General features: G+C 33.7%; 1 protein-coding gene across 12 annotated transcripts in view; it reads right to left on the bottom strand.

The window, feature by feature from the left end:
* Positions 1-17,854, bottom strand: part of TRDN (triadin) — a 363,753-nt gene that overhangs the window by 138,627 nt on the left and 207,272 nt on the right. For 8 of the 12 annotated variants that reach the window (XR_012002811.1, XM_072765072.1, XM_072765079.1 and 5 more), the window contains exons 13-16: positions 15,247-15,300; positions 10,804-10,833; positions 1,427-1,456; positions 690-707 (exon numbers count right to left, since the gene is read on the bottom strand). Coding sequence is in view for 11 of the 12 variants with exons in the window: in XM_072765072.1 (XP_072621173.1) it covers positions 690-707; positions 1,427-1,456; positions 10,804-10,833; positions 15,247-15,300 (132 nt within the window). In the remaining variant the exon portion in view is untranslated. Of the gene's footprint in view, positions 1-689; positions 708-1,426; positions 1,457-10,803; positions 10,834-15,246; positions 15,304-17,854 lie in introns of those variants that run through there. The other 4 variants (XM_072765075.1, XM_072765083.1, XM_026013412.2 and 1 more) reach the window with 3 other exon arrangements.

Raw genomic sequence — 17,854 nt, 5'->3', positions numbered from 1 at the left:
TTTTTAACAGCTGATTGAATAGGGTTAAATTGGGGGTTTTTTGTTTCCATTTGTTCAACATATCCTAATTCCTTCAGAAGAGAGCATGTACTTGCAAAAGATACAACCCAGAGGCATCTGGCTTTCCCGTTACCAAACAGCTTTAACACGGTGTTAAAGCAACAGTGGAGGGTATGGATTGCAAGCGATGCTATTATACAGAAGCCATAGTGCTTATAAGGGGGAAATCACATTAAGAATGAAATGTCAAATATCATATGGACATGCCAAAATATTTATGGATTTAAGGAGAAAGATAAGAGGGAAAGAGGTTATGAAACCAGGCTGAAAAACAACTTCTCTTTGGTCTTTTTTAAGGACTGAGAACTAACCAGATTATAGGAAATAAATTTATTCCAATAACTGAAATGAAGTTATAATTTTGGTTATGAGGCTGTGGATAATATTATTAGATGATTGTATGAATTTGGGAAGGAATTTAAGAATGACTGCCAAGGTTTTTAGTCCCTCTGATCTTCAGGTTATATATATTTTTTTCATTCTAACAAAAAATAACAAGTAGAGCTCACATGCATCAAATATAAAAGAGATATTCAAAACTGCAAGTCTAAATATACCAGCAAACCAATAATAGTTGTAAAAAGAAAAAAAAACATATACACAAATATACTTTGCATGCATTTCCTTACTTTTTCCCTTGGGATGTTCTGTTGAAAGAAATAAAAACAATTTAAAAAACCAATTGCTTTTAAAACTTTTAAAGGTAAAATTACTCCCCCAACATATTGACTAGACTAAAATTTTTCCAACCCCTTCCACCATTCTCTCTCAAATTTCAGTGTTGCTCTGAGGTATTGCCAATTACTACTATAAGCGTTTCCATAATTTGAGTGCAAAGCATTGTTTGACAATGAATCAACCTAGGATTACACGGTTTAGCCATTTTCAATGATTTATATCTTGCAGTCTTCTTAAACACAGGTGAACACATAATCACATATAAGCAAATACAGAAGAAACATATGAGTTGCCAGATGAGTAATGATTCTATTCAAGACTTAGAGGAACGATTCAGTTCCTAATTGATGCTGATGTATCCAAGATTAATTGAATTTATGCTTTCTAGTAAAATAAATGCTTGATTCTGAACATTATTCAATTTTTTGTCAAGAAACATTTCTTTGAAAATAATTATTGTGAAAGGTAAACATACTCAGTATGTATTTTTTATTTTGCCAAATATATCTCATAGCAATATTGTCAGAAAATATTTGCCTCTTTTCCACATGTTCTCTCTCTCTCTCACTTTCTCTCCTCTATCCCATATTCTCATGTATATTTTTTTCTTCTACAATAATCCTTTAAGAGGAAATGCAATTTGGGAATTCATCAAATATAAGACAGAAAAGGAAAATATTTCCAATACCTTCTACAGGTGTTTTTGTTTTCTTGGAATCTGAAAATACAAAGATAAATAATTGATAAAGCACATACGATAAATCAACAACTGATTAGTTTACAATAAAATGCCAAACACTCTGAAATAATCTTCAACAAAGTGGACTGATTGCATGATGTATTTCTAGAATCTGGGGTTTAAAGAGAAGTAACTGTTTTTGAGAAGATGAGTACAGAGTGAGGGAGTACATAAGAAATTTTCTGAAATAGGAAGACTATAAAAAAGAACAAAGATGAAAGAAAATATCCACATAGAGTTTGCACAGAGATCATATGGTGCCTATCAAAGCTTTAACCTTTTAAATAGAAAGTCAAGCTGAGCCAATATATGGTCTACTTCCATAAAGATGGGCTGAAGCCCATAATTTAGTCTGTGGTTTGTTCATTTTCTCAATCTAAAGCCACACGATGTGGATCACCTGCTTTGTACTCTCTGAACAATCAATATATTTATAATACAAATATTCAGTTATTTCTATTGTAATGGGAAAAAACCAGGCTGATGTCGGCTCATCAGTTACTGATGAACACATTATATTTCGTAGCTGCTACAGAGTACTATGTAATCAGTGGTCAGCAGACAACTGTTTTATTTTTAGTCTTTGGGTGTTCAGCCTGGATCTGGAGATTTTATTATTTTTTAGTATTTAGGCCATGTAGCTTTCTGTTCCTATCACTGGAAAATAAAATGGGAGTTTTCTGACCCTGTTTATTTTAGAATAGAGGCAGCTTAACTCAGGTTTCTGCTCAGAAATATTCTATTTATCTTTGCTTTTTTTTCTTTATCTCTTTTGTAATTTAACTTTGAAATTTTCTGATTATTATTGAAATTAGAATTATAATAATGAACTATGATTGATCATTGCAAAAGGTAGATAAACTGTTTTCTGGCTGATAATTGTATGCTTTAGAATTGAGAATGGTGGACATTTACTAATAATATGTAAGCTAATGGATTTGTGTGCCTTATAGGGACGCAGTTGGCACCTTCATTTTACTTTCATAATGAAGTGATGAAACTAAAATGTTTGGAGATGACAATGAATGAGAGTTTATTCACAAAAAGCAGTTAGGTGGTCAACTGAGTTGTTTTATGAAAAAATGATAACCAATGACAGTAATAGTGTGGTATAAGTGAAAACTCACTTTCATAGAAATATAAGCTAGAAACGCATTTTAGGAAAGCAACTTGAAAGTTGCTTTATAACTAGAAAGTTATAAAAATAAGCATGCTTTAAAAAAATAAGCATGTTTTTTTGATATAGTAAGTCCACTACTAGAAATCCAAAAAAAGCTATATAATCATAAAAAATAAATATAGGAAGAGGCTTTTTACAACATAGTTCTACATCTCTAAATAATGGGAATATTAAACAGTATCTTCCGAACACTAATGGAGCTGTTAAATAATCCATAGATATGCACATAATAGAAAAATAAAGTCATTCAAGTGCTGTTTTTGCAATCTCTTCTTTGTGAACTTTTAACTTTTCTGTAATAGGGATATGTTCCATGTATGAGGGGAAAACAAATGCTATTTTGAAAAATAATAAATCCTTGGAACAAAACATTTACATATTCAATAAACACCTATTAAGCACTATTATGTCCAGTGTGTCATAATATAATGAATATTGGACTAGAATATCCTTCCTGCCCCTTCAAAAGATAGTTTTCTTGACAGTTTCTCATCTGGAACTATAACTGAGTAGGCTAAATTTGTTTTCTAAAATGTGCTTTGCAAGCACTCCCTTATTCATTTCCTTCATGAGTAATTATCCTAATCAGATAAGCAAATAATTCAAATATGTAAAAAAATATGATATAAAACTATTTCATGTAAGAGTATGATAAATATCATCTGATTCACATGCCTAACAATGAACAATGCAGGCATGGATTCCTGTAGCATGACAGCTGAAATTATAAAGTGGAAAGTTCAGTGATCTTTCTAAGTTCTCAATCAATTAATTTGGCTCTAGTATACCGGAGTAGGATTTCTGCCTTCCCCAAAGGTCATGTGACTCTTACTAAGCCATCTTTTGAACCTAGACCACAGCCAATATGGAAATCACTGGAAGATTATGGCAAGCACATATTCGTTCAGGGATACAAAGGAAAATAAAGTTTGGGAAGAGACTGGTGGGACAGAGAATAAAAAGTGGCTGGTAAGGAGAAGACTTTTTCCACCCCCTTGCCTCTATTCTCTGACTAGAGTCTGGCATGGGGTAGATGTGGAAAGCTGAATACAATTATCTATCCGTGAAATGCCTGTTGTTTTAATCTGCTTTCCTTCTCCTCGTAATAAGAATCGGTAATAGTGTATTAGATAGTAATTGCACTGAAATGAAAGAATAAAAAATGAAAAATAAATAATGAAGGAAGTCCAGGATCAGGTAAAGTAAAGAGCTTATTGGGATAAAGTAAAACATTTCATGAAGAAGAAATGTAAAAAAATAACAAGCTATGATCTCACCAAGTAGGTTTTAAAAATTCAATACATGTGTTCTAAAAAAGGGAGCTATATTGAAATTAAGTTAAAATGTCATTATAAAATCATGTCTTTGGGTTATGAGTCAACAGAGCAGCAGATTTACACAAGTAAAATACCTGAGCAACAAAAAACATAATGCTTAGAACTGAAAAATCACACACTGACCCTGAAAAGCTATTAGCAGCAGCCATTAATACTCAGACTATTAAACTTCATTATACCCTCTCAGCATTATACTCTGCTGAAATGGCTTAAAAATATTATAAAAGGCTTACTCAGTGAATATACTTCCCTAAAGACCATATGCCCAATAATCTGAACAACAGTCTTTTATTAAGAACATTGAAGCTCATAGCAGCTGTGATTTAAAAGAAGTGATGTGTTTGCAATCTGTTCAATTCATCATTCACTCATCTTTAGCAACCCACAGTAGTTCCCCTCATCCAGGGGGGATATATTCCAAGCCCCCCCAGTGGATGTCTAAAACCGCAGAAAGGACCAAACCCTATATATACTATATATTTATTTCTATACATGCGTACCTATAATGAAGTTTAATTTATAAATTAGGCATAAAAAGAGATTAGTAACAATAGGTAATAATAAAATAGAAAATTATAACAATATACTGTAAAAAAAGTCATGTGAATATGGTCTCTCTCAAAATATCTTATGATACTATACTCACCCTTCTTGTGATGATATGAAATGATAAAATGCCTGTGTGATGGGATAAAGTGAGGTGAATGACATAGGCATTATGACTAATGTTAGGCTACTGTGGACCTTCTAAACATGTGTCGAAAGGAGGACCATCTGCTTCTAGGTGGTAATTCACCTCAGGTCACTGAAACTGCCAAATTGAAACTGCAGATAAAGAGGGATTTCTGTATCAGGTATGGTCTAGTATGTTCCTAAGTGATGCTGGAGAAAAACTAAATACTAGTTGTATCAAAGGGAAAAATTAACTCTCCGGTAGTCTGAGAATGCAGGTGATAAAGCACTCCATTTCCTTTGTATAATTTGCCCATTGACATCTTATTCAGTTACAATTACAGATATTTTGCTCTGTCTTTCAGCATAATTTCCCTTCAGATCTCAATTTTGAAGGCCTAATTCTCACATGCATTCAACTCTACTTGCTCTTGTTCTAGTTATAGTAAACGATAAATCCAATCTGGCACTTTCTCAATGGAACTGCATCCTTCAGAAATAAATTGTGTTGGAATACTCAAAGGCTTTCCAGCCTCTAGGAATTCATACAGGAAGCTAAGTTTAAATGTATGGGATCTACCTAGATTTGCTAGTGCAATCTAAGCAGCAGCTAGTGATCAAAATACCGATGATGAAATTGTCAGACATCTGGCTATGATTTTTCAGACCTAAAAAGTTTACTGGAATATAACTTCCAATATGATGATGATGATGATGATGATGATGATGATATGAAAATAATAATAATAATAAGATGATGATAATAATAATAATTCTTTCCTGCCTGGGGTGTGGAAAATTGAGTATCTATTCATATTTCTTATAGATATTACATTGATCTTAAGAGTCCTAGATATTACTGGTTCATTCACAGAATAAATATTTGTTAAGCAATGTGCAAACTGAGAAAATGTGTCAGTCCCAATAGGAGATAAAATTGAATTAGACATGGTCCCTTTAATCAAAAATTTTAAACTCTATTAGAGTAGAAGGAAAATGAATACCTTTAATATAAGTACAAGTTGGTAAGAAATAAGTGATGGTAGGGAGGTATAGATAAATTCTGATGAGAGATTATAAATGAAAAAGAAAAAATATTTAATTGATAGGGTCAGATGTCTTAGAGGAAGAAAAATTTTTCCTGAGCCCTAAAATCATTGAATATTCATAGAAGGAAAAAGAAAGGATAACCTATGTTTTGATATTGGCAGCAACAAAGGCAAGACAGAAAGTTTTATGTATAAAATCGAGAATGGCTTGATATGGATGAAGTATGTGATACCTAAAGGAAGAAAGTGAAGGGAAGTATAAGGTAAAGCCTCCATGATGATGCCATGGTGGCTCTGCACATATCCATATAGAACCTGCAGGCCAAGTTTTATTATTTTTTAAAAAGATTTTCTTTATTTATCCATGAGAGACACAGACAGAGAGGCAGAGACTCAGGCAGAGGGAGAAGCAGGCTCCATGCAGGGAGCCCCATGTGGGGCTTGATCCCCGGTCTCCAGGATCACAGCCTGAGCCAAAGGCAGAAGCTCAACCACTGAGCCACCCAGGTGCCTGCAAGCCAAGTTTTAAGCCGCAGCTAATGTGAGTATCAGCAGAATGCCTTATGATCCTTCTGGAACACAAGAGGACGGGTGGCTATCGTCAGCTTCTTATCACCTCCTGAGTTCTCCAGCCTAGAACACTTTGGAACCGAGTTGCAGACCATTAAACCATTTGGCTGTAGTGGTGTAGAATTGGCTCCTCCACACTGAAAAGTCCCTAACTTGTATTATAGCATTATCTGGCCTCTTTTCTTTGGGTGTCATCACTTTTTGGTGTGTAGGACAAGAACCATGAAGTGCTGGCACCTTCAGCTATTCTTGCTTTTGCTGACCATGAAAGTAATGAATTGTCTCTATCTTGAAAGATCTCATTGTATCTTTCCTGGTGGGATTATTCAGGCTTTGGCTTTGTCTTTGCCTAGATGTATACATGACAGGAGGTCAGGAAACAGACTGTGCAGACCAGGTCTACAGGTTAAGGTCTGTAGACCATATTCTGTGGTTGGTGTGAAGCCACTGAATATTTTAAACAGGTAACATCATGAAAAGTTTTATGAAGCCGGTTCAGTCTTTTGAAGGACACTATTTAGAGAAAATATTATAGGCAGGATTATTATTTAGGTTAGAGATCTCAAATTGTTTCGTCTCAGGAATCCTTTAAGTTCTTTACAATTTTAAAAGACCCCAAACAGCTTTTATTTATGTAATTATGTAGTTTCTATCCATTGATGTTTATAATTTTAAAAATTAAAGTTGAGAAAAATTTAAAATAAATTTGCTTATGCATTTAGTAAAAAAATGCATTTTAGCATCAATAATATATTTTTATGAAAATATATTTCCAATGCAGAAAAATTGGTAAGATGAGTGACTTTGTGAATCTCATTAATGTCTAGCTTAATGAGAAGACAGTTGGATTTGCATATCTGCTTAATTATTCAATCTGTTGCAATAACGCAAATTATGTAGCCTCTGGAAACTCCAGTGTAGACTCCTGGGAGGACAATGAACCAGGCGAACTATGACTTCATATTTTCATAAAAATAGTGTTGACCTCAAAAAACCACTGAAAGGGTCTCAGAGACCCCCAGGAGTCCTTGACCACATTTTGAGAACGTCTGATTTCAGAAATCGTTGCCCTGGTTCACATGAGAAGTTAGTAAAACCAGTATGAGGTCACAAACAGCAACGTGAGGTGAAATCTAGAGGACCAGGTGCTGTGAATGAAGATTAGCCTTTCTAATTATTTTAGGAAAGATTAAACAAAAGAGAGTTCAGCCAAATTAAAAATTCTAGAAGACTAAATGCCAGGGGCAAGGAAAAAACAGAGGCTGAAGCTTACACCAGAATTTGTGTCTCTGCATCTACAAAGAGAGTGGGGCAATTATATAAGAAGAAATGGAGAATAAGCACATTTTATACAGAAAAAAATACAATTTGATGGGATTTTGACATTGAGAACTAATGAAAAGTAAGAATGTGTGTTAATAGATGTCTATTGGAGGAGAAAGAGTGGCATACAGGAGAAATTTCAGTAGAAAAAGGCTTAGAGGAAGAAGGACGTCAGTGGAATATTTACTTAGCTCCACTTAAGTCAAGGTATGATTGCTCTGATGCCAAAATTCCAAAGAACAGTAAAATTGATGGGCAAAGCTCAGTGAAGCCCAGGATCTCTCTTGTTAAGGTTTCTGAGAGAGATATGATAGGACATGGGGGCATAAATCTTAACATGAAAAGCAAATCTGTAGGGTTCACTCTGCAAGAAAAGCCCTTTGCCCCTGGTGCACAAACCATCTTTGATAATAAAACTGGTATGCACTTTTGCTTATGTATTTTAAAATTCACTAACAAAAGAACTTCCCAGGGCATTCTAATTAAGCCCTAAGGCCCTTCGGATTTTCTTCTTCTCCAGGAAATTTGTCAACCATTAGTATCTTTGTTGTTGTTGTTGTTGCTTTTATTTTGTTAAAAAAAGGTTTTATTTATTTATTCATGAAAGACACACAGAGAGAGGCAGAGACACTGGCAGAGGGAGAAGCAGGCTCCACGCAGGGAGCCCGATGTGGGACTCCACCCCAGGACTCCAGGATCACGCCCTGGGCCAAAGGCAGGCGGTAAACCGCTGAGCCACCCAGGGATCCCATCCATTAGTATCTTTGAACATATACACTCCACGAGTTTAAATGTAAATAATAATTAAAAAAACTTTGTATAAAATAGAATGTTGAAAATCCAAATTGTATCTGGTAATTTGTATTAAACATGCCTCCTTTGAATACACATGTCCTTCCTGCCTCTATGGAAAAGATTTCTATAATCTTATTGAGATTATAGAAAACAAGAAATAAGAGCTAGCAAGCTTAGATCCATATACCTCTCACCCCTGCTTAACAGGAGAAAGGGAAATAGAAACTCATGAAACATAATCAAAAGATGGCCCAGGATAGCTGGACATTGGATCTGTTTTCCTTTATATTCTGGAAACAATGAAAATTATTTCAGATAGCTGTTATTTTTTTTTCCTCAACTGCATAATCTTTGCAATTATAAAACTTTTCCAAGTAAAAGATAAAAGATAATCTATGAAACTCTTTGGAAATAATAATTTAGTAATAATAAAATAAAGAATAATAAAATGGGGTCTATGTGTAATATATTTTACAGCTGGTAGTGGACACTGGACCACTTGACTCTCCAAGATAAAGCTCTGCCCAAACTCTCCAAGCTCTTCCAAATGTTGCAGATTGATTACAAACAATTTCTATTAAAAAAAAAAAAAGGAAGCATCTAACCAGGAAAAATAGAACAAAAAACCTTGGAAGCATAACAATGAGGGGGGAAAAAAGATATAAAGCTTAAAGCTATGCAATTTGTAATTTGACTATTGTTCATATGCCCAAATGTCTTCTAATACTTTGGTTTGAATACTAATGAATTGAAAAATAACTTCATGTTACTCTTTTTCTTAAATCAAATGGTGAATTGTTCTTTATTCCTAAGAAAGAATGGTGGAAAAGATTCACATTTTTGAGGACTGTCTATCAAAAACTGCCTATCAAAAACCAAGAACTTACTCTCATTCTTTCTTTTTAACATCTCTGTACACTCACCACAGTGTTCATCATGTAAATGATGTAATTTCCAGAATACACCTAAAGATTTCTTATGTGTACATGGGGAATTAATACTGATTTCAATCTCTCGAAAATAAACTCACTAACATGTCTTAGTCGACTTTATTTTCATACCATGGTATTGCTCTGTCTGAACAAATAATGACCAACTAAAATATTTTTTCTATCTCCCATCTATGGACTCTTAGATTCCTGTTTAATAGAAGCAGAATGTGACTTCCAAGCTGTTATGATTATGTAAAATTCTGATGATACTAAATATAAAATATAACACTTGCTTTCTATTTTTCTCAGATTATATGAATACTAATTAGAATATTATTGTCATTTTCAATGTTAGAAATGATTGCTTATATCTTCATACTATTTTTAGTAAGAAAATAAGCCTAGATTCATACACAGTGGTTATATCTAGACATTGTCTAAGTATGTCAGGGTACATAAGAAACATCTCTCTAAATAGAATCACAGTGACTAAGATGGTCTTAATATTCCCCTTAGCTTGACTAAATTTCAGACAGGTGTCTTCCTGATTATAGGTCCTCAACCTCCCTTGTATTAGTACATTTACTTTAGAAAACCTGCAATTGTAAATTCTTTCTCTGTTCCTTTGAAATATAAGTCTGCTACAACCAGAATTATCTTTCTCGGGACCTAGGAGACATCCCTTTGAAATGTAATCATCAAAGGATATAGTGTTCCTCTATCCCAGTCTCTATGGGAAGGAAGGAGCCTAACTTCAATAAGCAACAATTAGTAAACACAGATGGCATAATCACAATGACCGCAGCCCCACACTCCAACTGCCCAACATCCTCCAGTTCCTTTCAAGTTCATCTCAGAGCTTTAAAATTCTTTAAAATTCTCAGGCTTTATGTTTCAGTGGTGTTGGACTTGAATTTCTATTGCAATGAACTCGAGCCCTATTGCAATAGTTCTCAATAAAGTCTATCTTATCTGTTAAGTTCCACGGGATGCCTGTTTTCCTTGACAGCAAGGAATATTTTACTCCATCTCATGACATTCTGACAAAAGGAGGTGGTGTGTAGGTGATGGACTATGACTTATTTGTTATTTGCAACTTAATGGAATGAAGTAGCATCAGTTGCTGGTTAGTGTCAGAGATATAAGCAGTTAATAGAGTAAAATAGTCAAAATTTTCCACATTTTGGAAATTTGATAGAGCTTCTAATGGAATAGAAGATCTGGGATTTTGAGAAGTCATGTTTTATCCTCTATATCTTGAGAAAGACAAGATTTAAAATTGTTTTTTTAGAAAGTAATTTTCCCTTTTATATGAGGTAATGAAGGAAAATACATTCAAGAAATGTCTGCATAATATAGATCCAGATACCCAATGGAAACACAGGCAAGATGACAGACAAAACTCAAATCTAGATTTTGGTAAATTGTTTACACAAAAGGCATAGTGGAATTTTTGCATTAAACATACCTTCCTTCTTTTCATCTTTTTTAGCCGCTGCTGAAATAAAATAAATAAAATAGTGTTAAGAGAGATTAAATGAATTTTAATTGTTTTTCAGAATACTCCTGGGAATATGAGACTGTATTCCATGTATTTATAAATTGAGTGGTTATCTATGCACAAATTAATCCATCCAACTCTGCAATAAGAGAATAACTTCAAAATATTATTTTATGTGAAGGTTTTTTTAAAACTCAGATATCAGCATAAAACCAAAAAAAAAAAGAATTAAAAACATATTGTTACATAGACAAGAAGTCAAATTAATAAGTACAGACTGTAGTTTAGTGTAAGTTCATTTTAGTTCTGAAATTGTTGCATCTGAGAAAAGTACAAACAGTTCTAGAAGAATATGATTAGATCTATGCCAAAAATGGTGGTGATATTTCATAAATTATCCGTGGCTAGCTATTAAGAAATTATACACCAGTTGATTTCATGCATTTATGACAGTAGTATTTAAAATGTCCCATTTTAGCAAGGGGTAACAACTTTTAGCAAATGTATGCCATCCTTACACAGAGAAAAAGCATGGCACACTTTAATCACCTTTGAACTCTGACTTTCTCTGCGGCAGATTTCATCTAATCCTGAATCATGAATCTAAATCTGGATCCAAGTTGTAACTTACCTTACCAAACACATTTGGGGGAGGTATGCAGTCAGTTTGGGATTGTTCCAAGCAACATGACTCTTGGTTCTGGGTAAAATTCATTCAGGAGCCAAATTCATTCCAAGAAGTCTTAAGCCACATGAATTGAATCAGAGACTGTACATATTCCCTTAAAGTAATCCTGTCTGTGTGAATTAGAATTGGGAAGGGGGGGCACTCTGACCCAACAGCTAGTGCTTTGGGTGTTTGGCCTGCGCTATACTACCATAGCACTTTCATGTGCATCTTCTCACTGGAGCTTCACCTAGACCCATCTAAGTTCTTACTGGCTACAGAAAATTCACTGCCTAGATGACCCCCCCCCCCATCTGCTCAACATAAAACTGCCCCAAAATGAATCCTCATCACCTCCCTTAAGCTAGTTCCTTTCCCTGGGACTTATTTTTGACAATTATAATAATCGTATTCACCCAGGCTCAAAAGCTCAGTACCATTTTTTAAAAAAAGATTTTACGTATTTATTTGAGAGAGAGAGAGAGCGCACAAGCAGGGGGAGCAGCAGAGGGAGAGGGAGAAGCAGGCTCCTCTCAGAGCAGGGAGCCTGATTTGGGGCTGGATCTCAGAACCCTGAGATCATGACCTGAGCCTAAGGCAGCTGCTTAACTGACTGAGCCACCCAGGTGCCCCTCAGTACCATTTTAATTTCTTTTATTTCATTCTGTATATTCTTCCAAATACTATTTCTTCAAAATGTCCATCTTGGTTATATTGTTTTCCCAAGTCTTTGACACCACCATAGTTGATTGTCTCATATCCTGATAATGACAATAGCCTTTCATGATCATCACTAGCTCTTTATTTATTTAAGCCATCTAGTAGTGCTAGTAGTGCTAGTGGTGCTTTTTCTCCTCTGTCAGTTTATTCTTTAATCATGCTCCAAGCCCAAGTGAAGTCATCCTTCATCTATGAGGAATCCTTCAACCCCCAACTCATTAAAAATCACTTTGTTTTAACTAGTATGATATTCATTATCTCTACAATTCAATTCAGCATGACATGATATTCTATTTATGTTATATTTTAAATTTCTTATGTCTCCAAATTATAATATGTAGTACAGAGTCATTTATTCATACTCTTCTCTATCTCAAACTCTGTTAAAAATTTTTTAAATGTACCTCCCCAAAAATGTGCTAAATTTTAACAAAAGAGCTAAAAATGCACACATTTACACACAGCTTATATAAAACTAGATTTTAGATATATTCTTTGTCATAAAAGTAAAAAAATAAATAAATGAACAGATATATTCTAGTCTGTTACCACACTGCAAGCATCATTATCAATTTTGTCATTTTATACACCAAAATATCAGTCTGCTGCAGCAATACTGCCAATTGTGTTCAAGCTCTGTCTCCTAATGAAAAACATGCAAATATTGATTATTTCTTGATAATCAATGATTATCATAATACAGCTGTGGTATTATAAACCTAAGAAGGATCTAGGGAGGATATAGGCAGCACAAGTGACATTTATCCTTGCTTGATGTCCCTGCTTTGATGTGTCATTGCCATTTTAGTGAACAGCCCCAAACTCTGGCCTTGTATAATGTTTAATCAACACGTTTATATAATTTCCTTAAAATAATGGTTCTAACAAAACTGAATCTCCAGGTTATTAATGGCTCAACAATAAATCTTTGATTCCGAAAGAATTATTTCTGAGGCTGCCTTGTCCAGCCTAGTTGGAATGGAAACATGAAGAGCCCATGGCCCCAAGCTCAAATTTGAAGCAAGTTTCCATATATCTCTGCAATTTCCTTCCCTTGAATTCCTCTGATATGACACTAAAGGAACATTAAATTCCTGCTGCAAGTTGTAGTTTCACATCCACCAAAGCCCTCAAAAGCCTCAATCAAAACAGAAGTGTCTTAAGGCAAGTTTTTTTTCTTTTTTATAAGAACATATATACATCAACCACAATGCTTCTTTGAACTGGTAGCCATTTGCTTGAGGAAAAGACTCTTGAGTTGCATTTTCACGAGTGAAAAACCCCAAGTGATAATAATATCTGTTCTGCATTGCTGTGTCCCAAGTATTTGTTACACTCCTATTAGAACTCTCCCAAAGAAGAATCTGTTTTCTTGAACAACCTGATGATTAAATGAAAATTAAAAATTGGTATCATACCTCTTCATCATCTTAGCATATGTGTTGCTTATAAATAACATCATTGGGCCAAATGGAATGCAGCCAACCTATTTTACAAATATTTAATATGATGATTCCACACCTAGTTGAGTCCAAGTTAAATGCAACCATGTCATGTGTTATGTGCCGAGAAGTCTGCTAGAAAGGCTTTTTGGCCAGAAACAAATATAACACCGTTTAAATTCATGCCCTTTATTGCTACACGTTGTGTAATATAGCAAAGGAAAGGAAGAAAAAATTCTTTCTATTCAGGATGGGTTCTCTCTATTCAGGTGATGGGGATTAGTAGTGCACTGGGTTTGTAAGGAAGTGTCAAGTCGCTATATTGTACACCTGAAACTAATACAACACTACCACTGTATGTTAACTAACTGGGATTCAAAACTTAAAAAGCTGAAAAACTTTCCTCTATTAAATATTTTACCTCTTCTTCCGTAAATGTGATCCATAAAGTTTTCATAGACGACAAAAGTCAGGACACTTCTGTCCTTCCTTTATGTTTTCATCAAATTACTTTTCATGGTTTAAGAATAAAGGTCAGACAAATCATATTCCATTCTGTTTACTTGGAGACACACAGGAGTCAGAATAGCTTTCTCATTAGATATGATTTCAGATAGTGGTTTAAAAAATAACTTTACAGGAAAATTATTTAAAAGAAGTACTTTTCCCAAACTGATCACTTAAACACTCAATATTTTGGGGTGCCTGAGTGGCTCAGGCAGTTAATTATTATTATTATTATTATTATTATTATATTAACAGTTAATTATTATTAACTGTCAGTTAATTATTAACTGTTATCCAACTCTTGGTTTCAGCTCAGGTCATGATCTCAGGGCCACACGTAGGGCTCTGTGCTCAGTGGGGAGTCTGCTTGAGATTCTCTCTCTCCTTCTCCTTCTGCCCCTCCCCCCGTTCTCTCTCTCTTTCCCTAAAATGAATAAAATAAATAATATTTTTCTAAAGTTCTCTTAAAGAAAATCACTTTTGATGACCCAAAGTTATTAGTAAGTGATGAAACTGATTTTCTCAGGTGGCTTATAAAAACTAGGGCTATTACTTTGTAGTCATATCTGGAACCCAATTTCTGCAGTCTTAACATAGATGTAATAATATCAATTTAATAATATTCTGGCTGATTTTTCTAATATGACACAAATTACAAAGTGCAACCGAAAACATTGGAAAAATTGTATATTATTTGTATATCTCCATCAAACTTCCTATTATCTATCAATGTATCTTATCTATTATCTATCAATGTATCTATGGCTTATTTTTAGAAATATAAATAAAAGCTAATGACTGAAACTTGGAGTCAACACACTAAATCTTGTGTCCTTCATGATTCCTCCAGCTACTAAAAAACAGTCGAAATGTGTATTGTAATGCAACAATACTTTCTGTCATAACCCAGCAGATGGTGCTATTCTGCAATAAACAGCTTTTGCTTTCGTCAATAAAGTGCTATGTAGTGAAAGAGAAAAAGAAAGAAAGAAAGAAAGAAAGAAAGAAAGAAAGAAAGAAAGAAAGAAAGAAAGAAAGAAAGAAAGAGGATGTTTAAAGTATTTTATTGCTTACCTTGAGCCACAACTTTTATAGTCCCTTGTTTGGTTTCAGGAGCTTTCCCTGGCTCTTATAAAGAAAAAAAAGATAAATTACCATGAAGTACTATTTCAGAAAGATATTTACCCCCCCCCCCAAAGGGGAGATTAGAAAATCGAAAACAAATATAAAAAACATTGCCTTTGGCACTCAGAATTTTTGTTAAGAAAAGAGCACAATTATTAGGGGGGATCACTAAGATATTGGGTTTATTGAGATAAAAATACAATTTCTCAAAACTGTTTGCCTTATTGTTAACTGGCCGCGGGGCACTTTGCATTTGTTTGGCACCTGAATTTGAAAATCTCAGAATTCTTTATAAATTATTTCTGTATTATCACTTTAGAAATGGATGGAACATTTAGACATAAATAACTGGTTCATAGGTGCATACTGAGGAACTAATATGAGGATAAAACCCAGAACCACTAATATCCATCTTGTCTTTTACTCAAGATGCCACTCCCCATATGTAGGACTGTGATGTCCATCTCCGTTAGTGTGATCCCAGGCAGAGTATGGGTTATGAGAGAATAAGAAAACTTCATTTTGAGTCTTTCTTCCCTCTTATCTTGTTTTTGGTTTTTTATTTTTTTCAGACTTTTCTTGTTAATGAAATAGGATACAAAAGCACATATGATATTTAAAAATATTATTTAATTAATTAACATGAAAAACAAAGGGGAAATAAAGATTTCAAAAAGCAAGCTTCTTTCCCATTTCACTTTATAATGGTTCGTGATTATCTTCAGTAAGCTTTCAATAATTAAATTATTATTTAATAATATGGGAAGGAAGATATGGTCATTCTTTATAGATATTGACCTTTATTCATTCATTTATCACATATATATTTGGGACCTATTATGTGAACATACTAAGCTATGTGAAAATACTGTAGCTTATACAGATATATACTCAATCTTTTGTTTAATTATCATCAAATGTTGATTATAGCTTATTTAATATTAACTTTTAGACTTAAAAATAAGATTGCATCAGAATAACTTGCAAAAAATCAAAGTTTCCATGTTTTTTAGACCAAAAAAAGGTTTCATTTCTAAATCACGCCTTACCTCCTGTTGGTGAGGTAATTGTTCATTTATATCATAACAAAGATTATGAAAATGCCAATTAGTCATTCTGTTTTTTATAAAAGAAATATTATTTGATTCATATATGATTTTTATTATTACCCTATTTATTATTCAAAGAAAAATCTTTTGCCAAAATTAAGTTGATTTTATTTTACCTATGATCTCTTTATTTTTTTTCCCCTAGAGGAAAATATCCATGCCAGCTTCATGCTAGTGCTATCTTTGTCACACCTAGAACACATGACCTCAATAGTTAGTCAAGATTTATATACAGACATTGAATTTTTAACTAACGTATTTCTTAGTATTGCTCTAGCTCTATACCTACGTGACTAGCATCTAGTAGCCACTTAATAAATATTGGTATTAGTGGAGCTAATTCTCAACTCTATAATCATAAAATATTATTTTCCTCCATAATTCCATCTACTCTGTCTCTGATCTCAAGCTTTTCAGTAGAAATTAACAATTTAAAACCAAATGCTTTCCAAGTCTGTCAACTTGCAATCACCCAACATCAATCTCAAATCTGTTGAGGACACATGAAGAGGTGAGGATATTTGATATCTACTTCTGTACAGCATTACAGTTTTCAAAACTACAAGGCTTTAAGGAAGGAGTTAACTCTGAGACAGTAAATGAACAGCATTATGGCCACACCAAAAATTGCAGAAGAGTGAAAATACATCAAACATCAAATCCATACAAATTTTTTATTATAAATAATTTTTCTTTTATTACTGCCAACTACAGAAGAAACTGATTTTTTCATTAGGAAAAATTTCAAATATCTATAAAACCAAAGAATAAAGTATAATGATCTCCATGTACCTAAGACCTATTTAATAATTATCATGTGATAGCCAGTCTTATTTTCTCAATATTACTCACTACTGCCTCTACATGCGTCCCAAATGAAAATTTCATTGTAGTGAATACAAATGATTTCATCATTCCCAGGATTTTATTTGATAATTTTATATTTTTGAAATAAAATATTATTTTTAAAAAGGATTTTATTTATTTATTCATGAGAGAAAGAGAGAGAGAGAGGCAGAGACAGGCAGAGGGGGAATCAGGCTCCTTGCAGGGAGTCCAATGTGGGACTTGATCCCTGAACCCAGGATCACGCCCTGAGCCAAAGGCAGACACTCAACCACTGAGCCACCCAGATGTCCCAAATACAAAGATTTAAATAAAAACGGATGATGAATTCAAATAAATTCAAATAAGGAGCATAATAACTCTGAAATTGATTAGTAATATTTTGGGCCACAAAATCAGAGACAGGATGGACCTAGATTAATATGTCAGTATAATTTACTTGGGAATGTCTTAGCAAAAAATTATCAGAGAAGTTAGTATCCTTCAGTTCCTGAAACATGTGTTTATATAAATTGTCAAGAATCAGCTAAGCCAAATGGAACAGTCTGATTTATAAAATTGAAAAAAAAACATTATGAATTTATAAATGTTTTGTTAAGGAA

The sequence above is a fragment of the Vulpes vulpes genome, chromosome 1, assembly GCF_048418805.1.
Source record: "Vulpes vulpes isolate BD-2025 chromosome 1, VulVul3, whole genome shotgun sequence".
Lineage (NCBI taxonomy): Eukaryota > Metazoa > Chordata > Mammalia > Carnivora > Canidae > Vulpes > Vulpes vulpes.
This window is presented reverse-complemented; position numbering and strand designations above follow the sequence as displayed.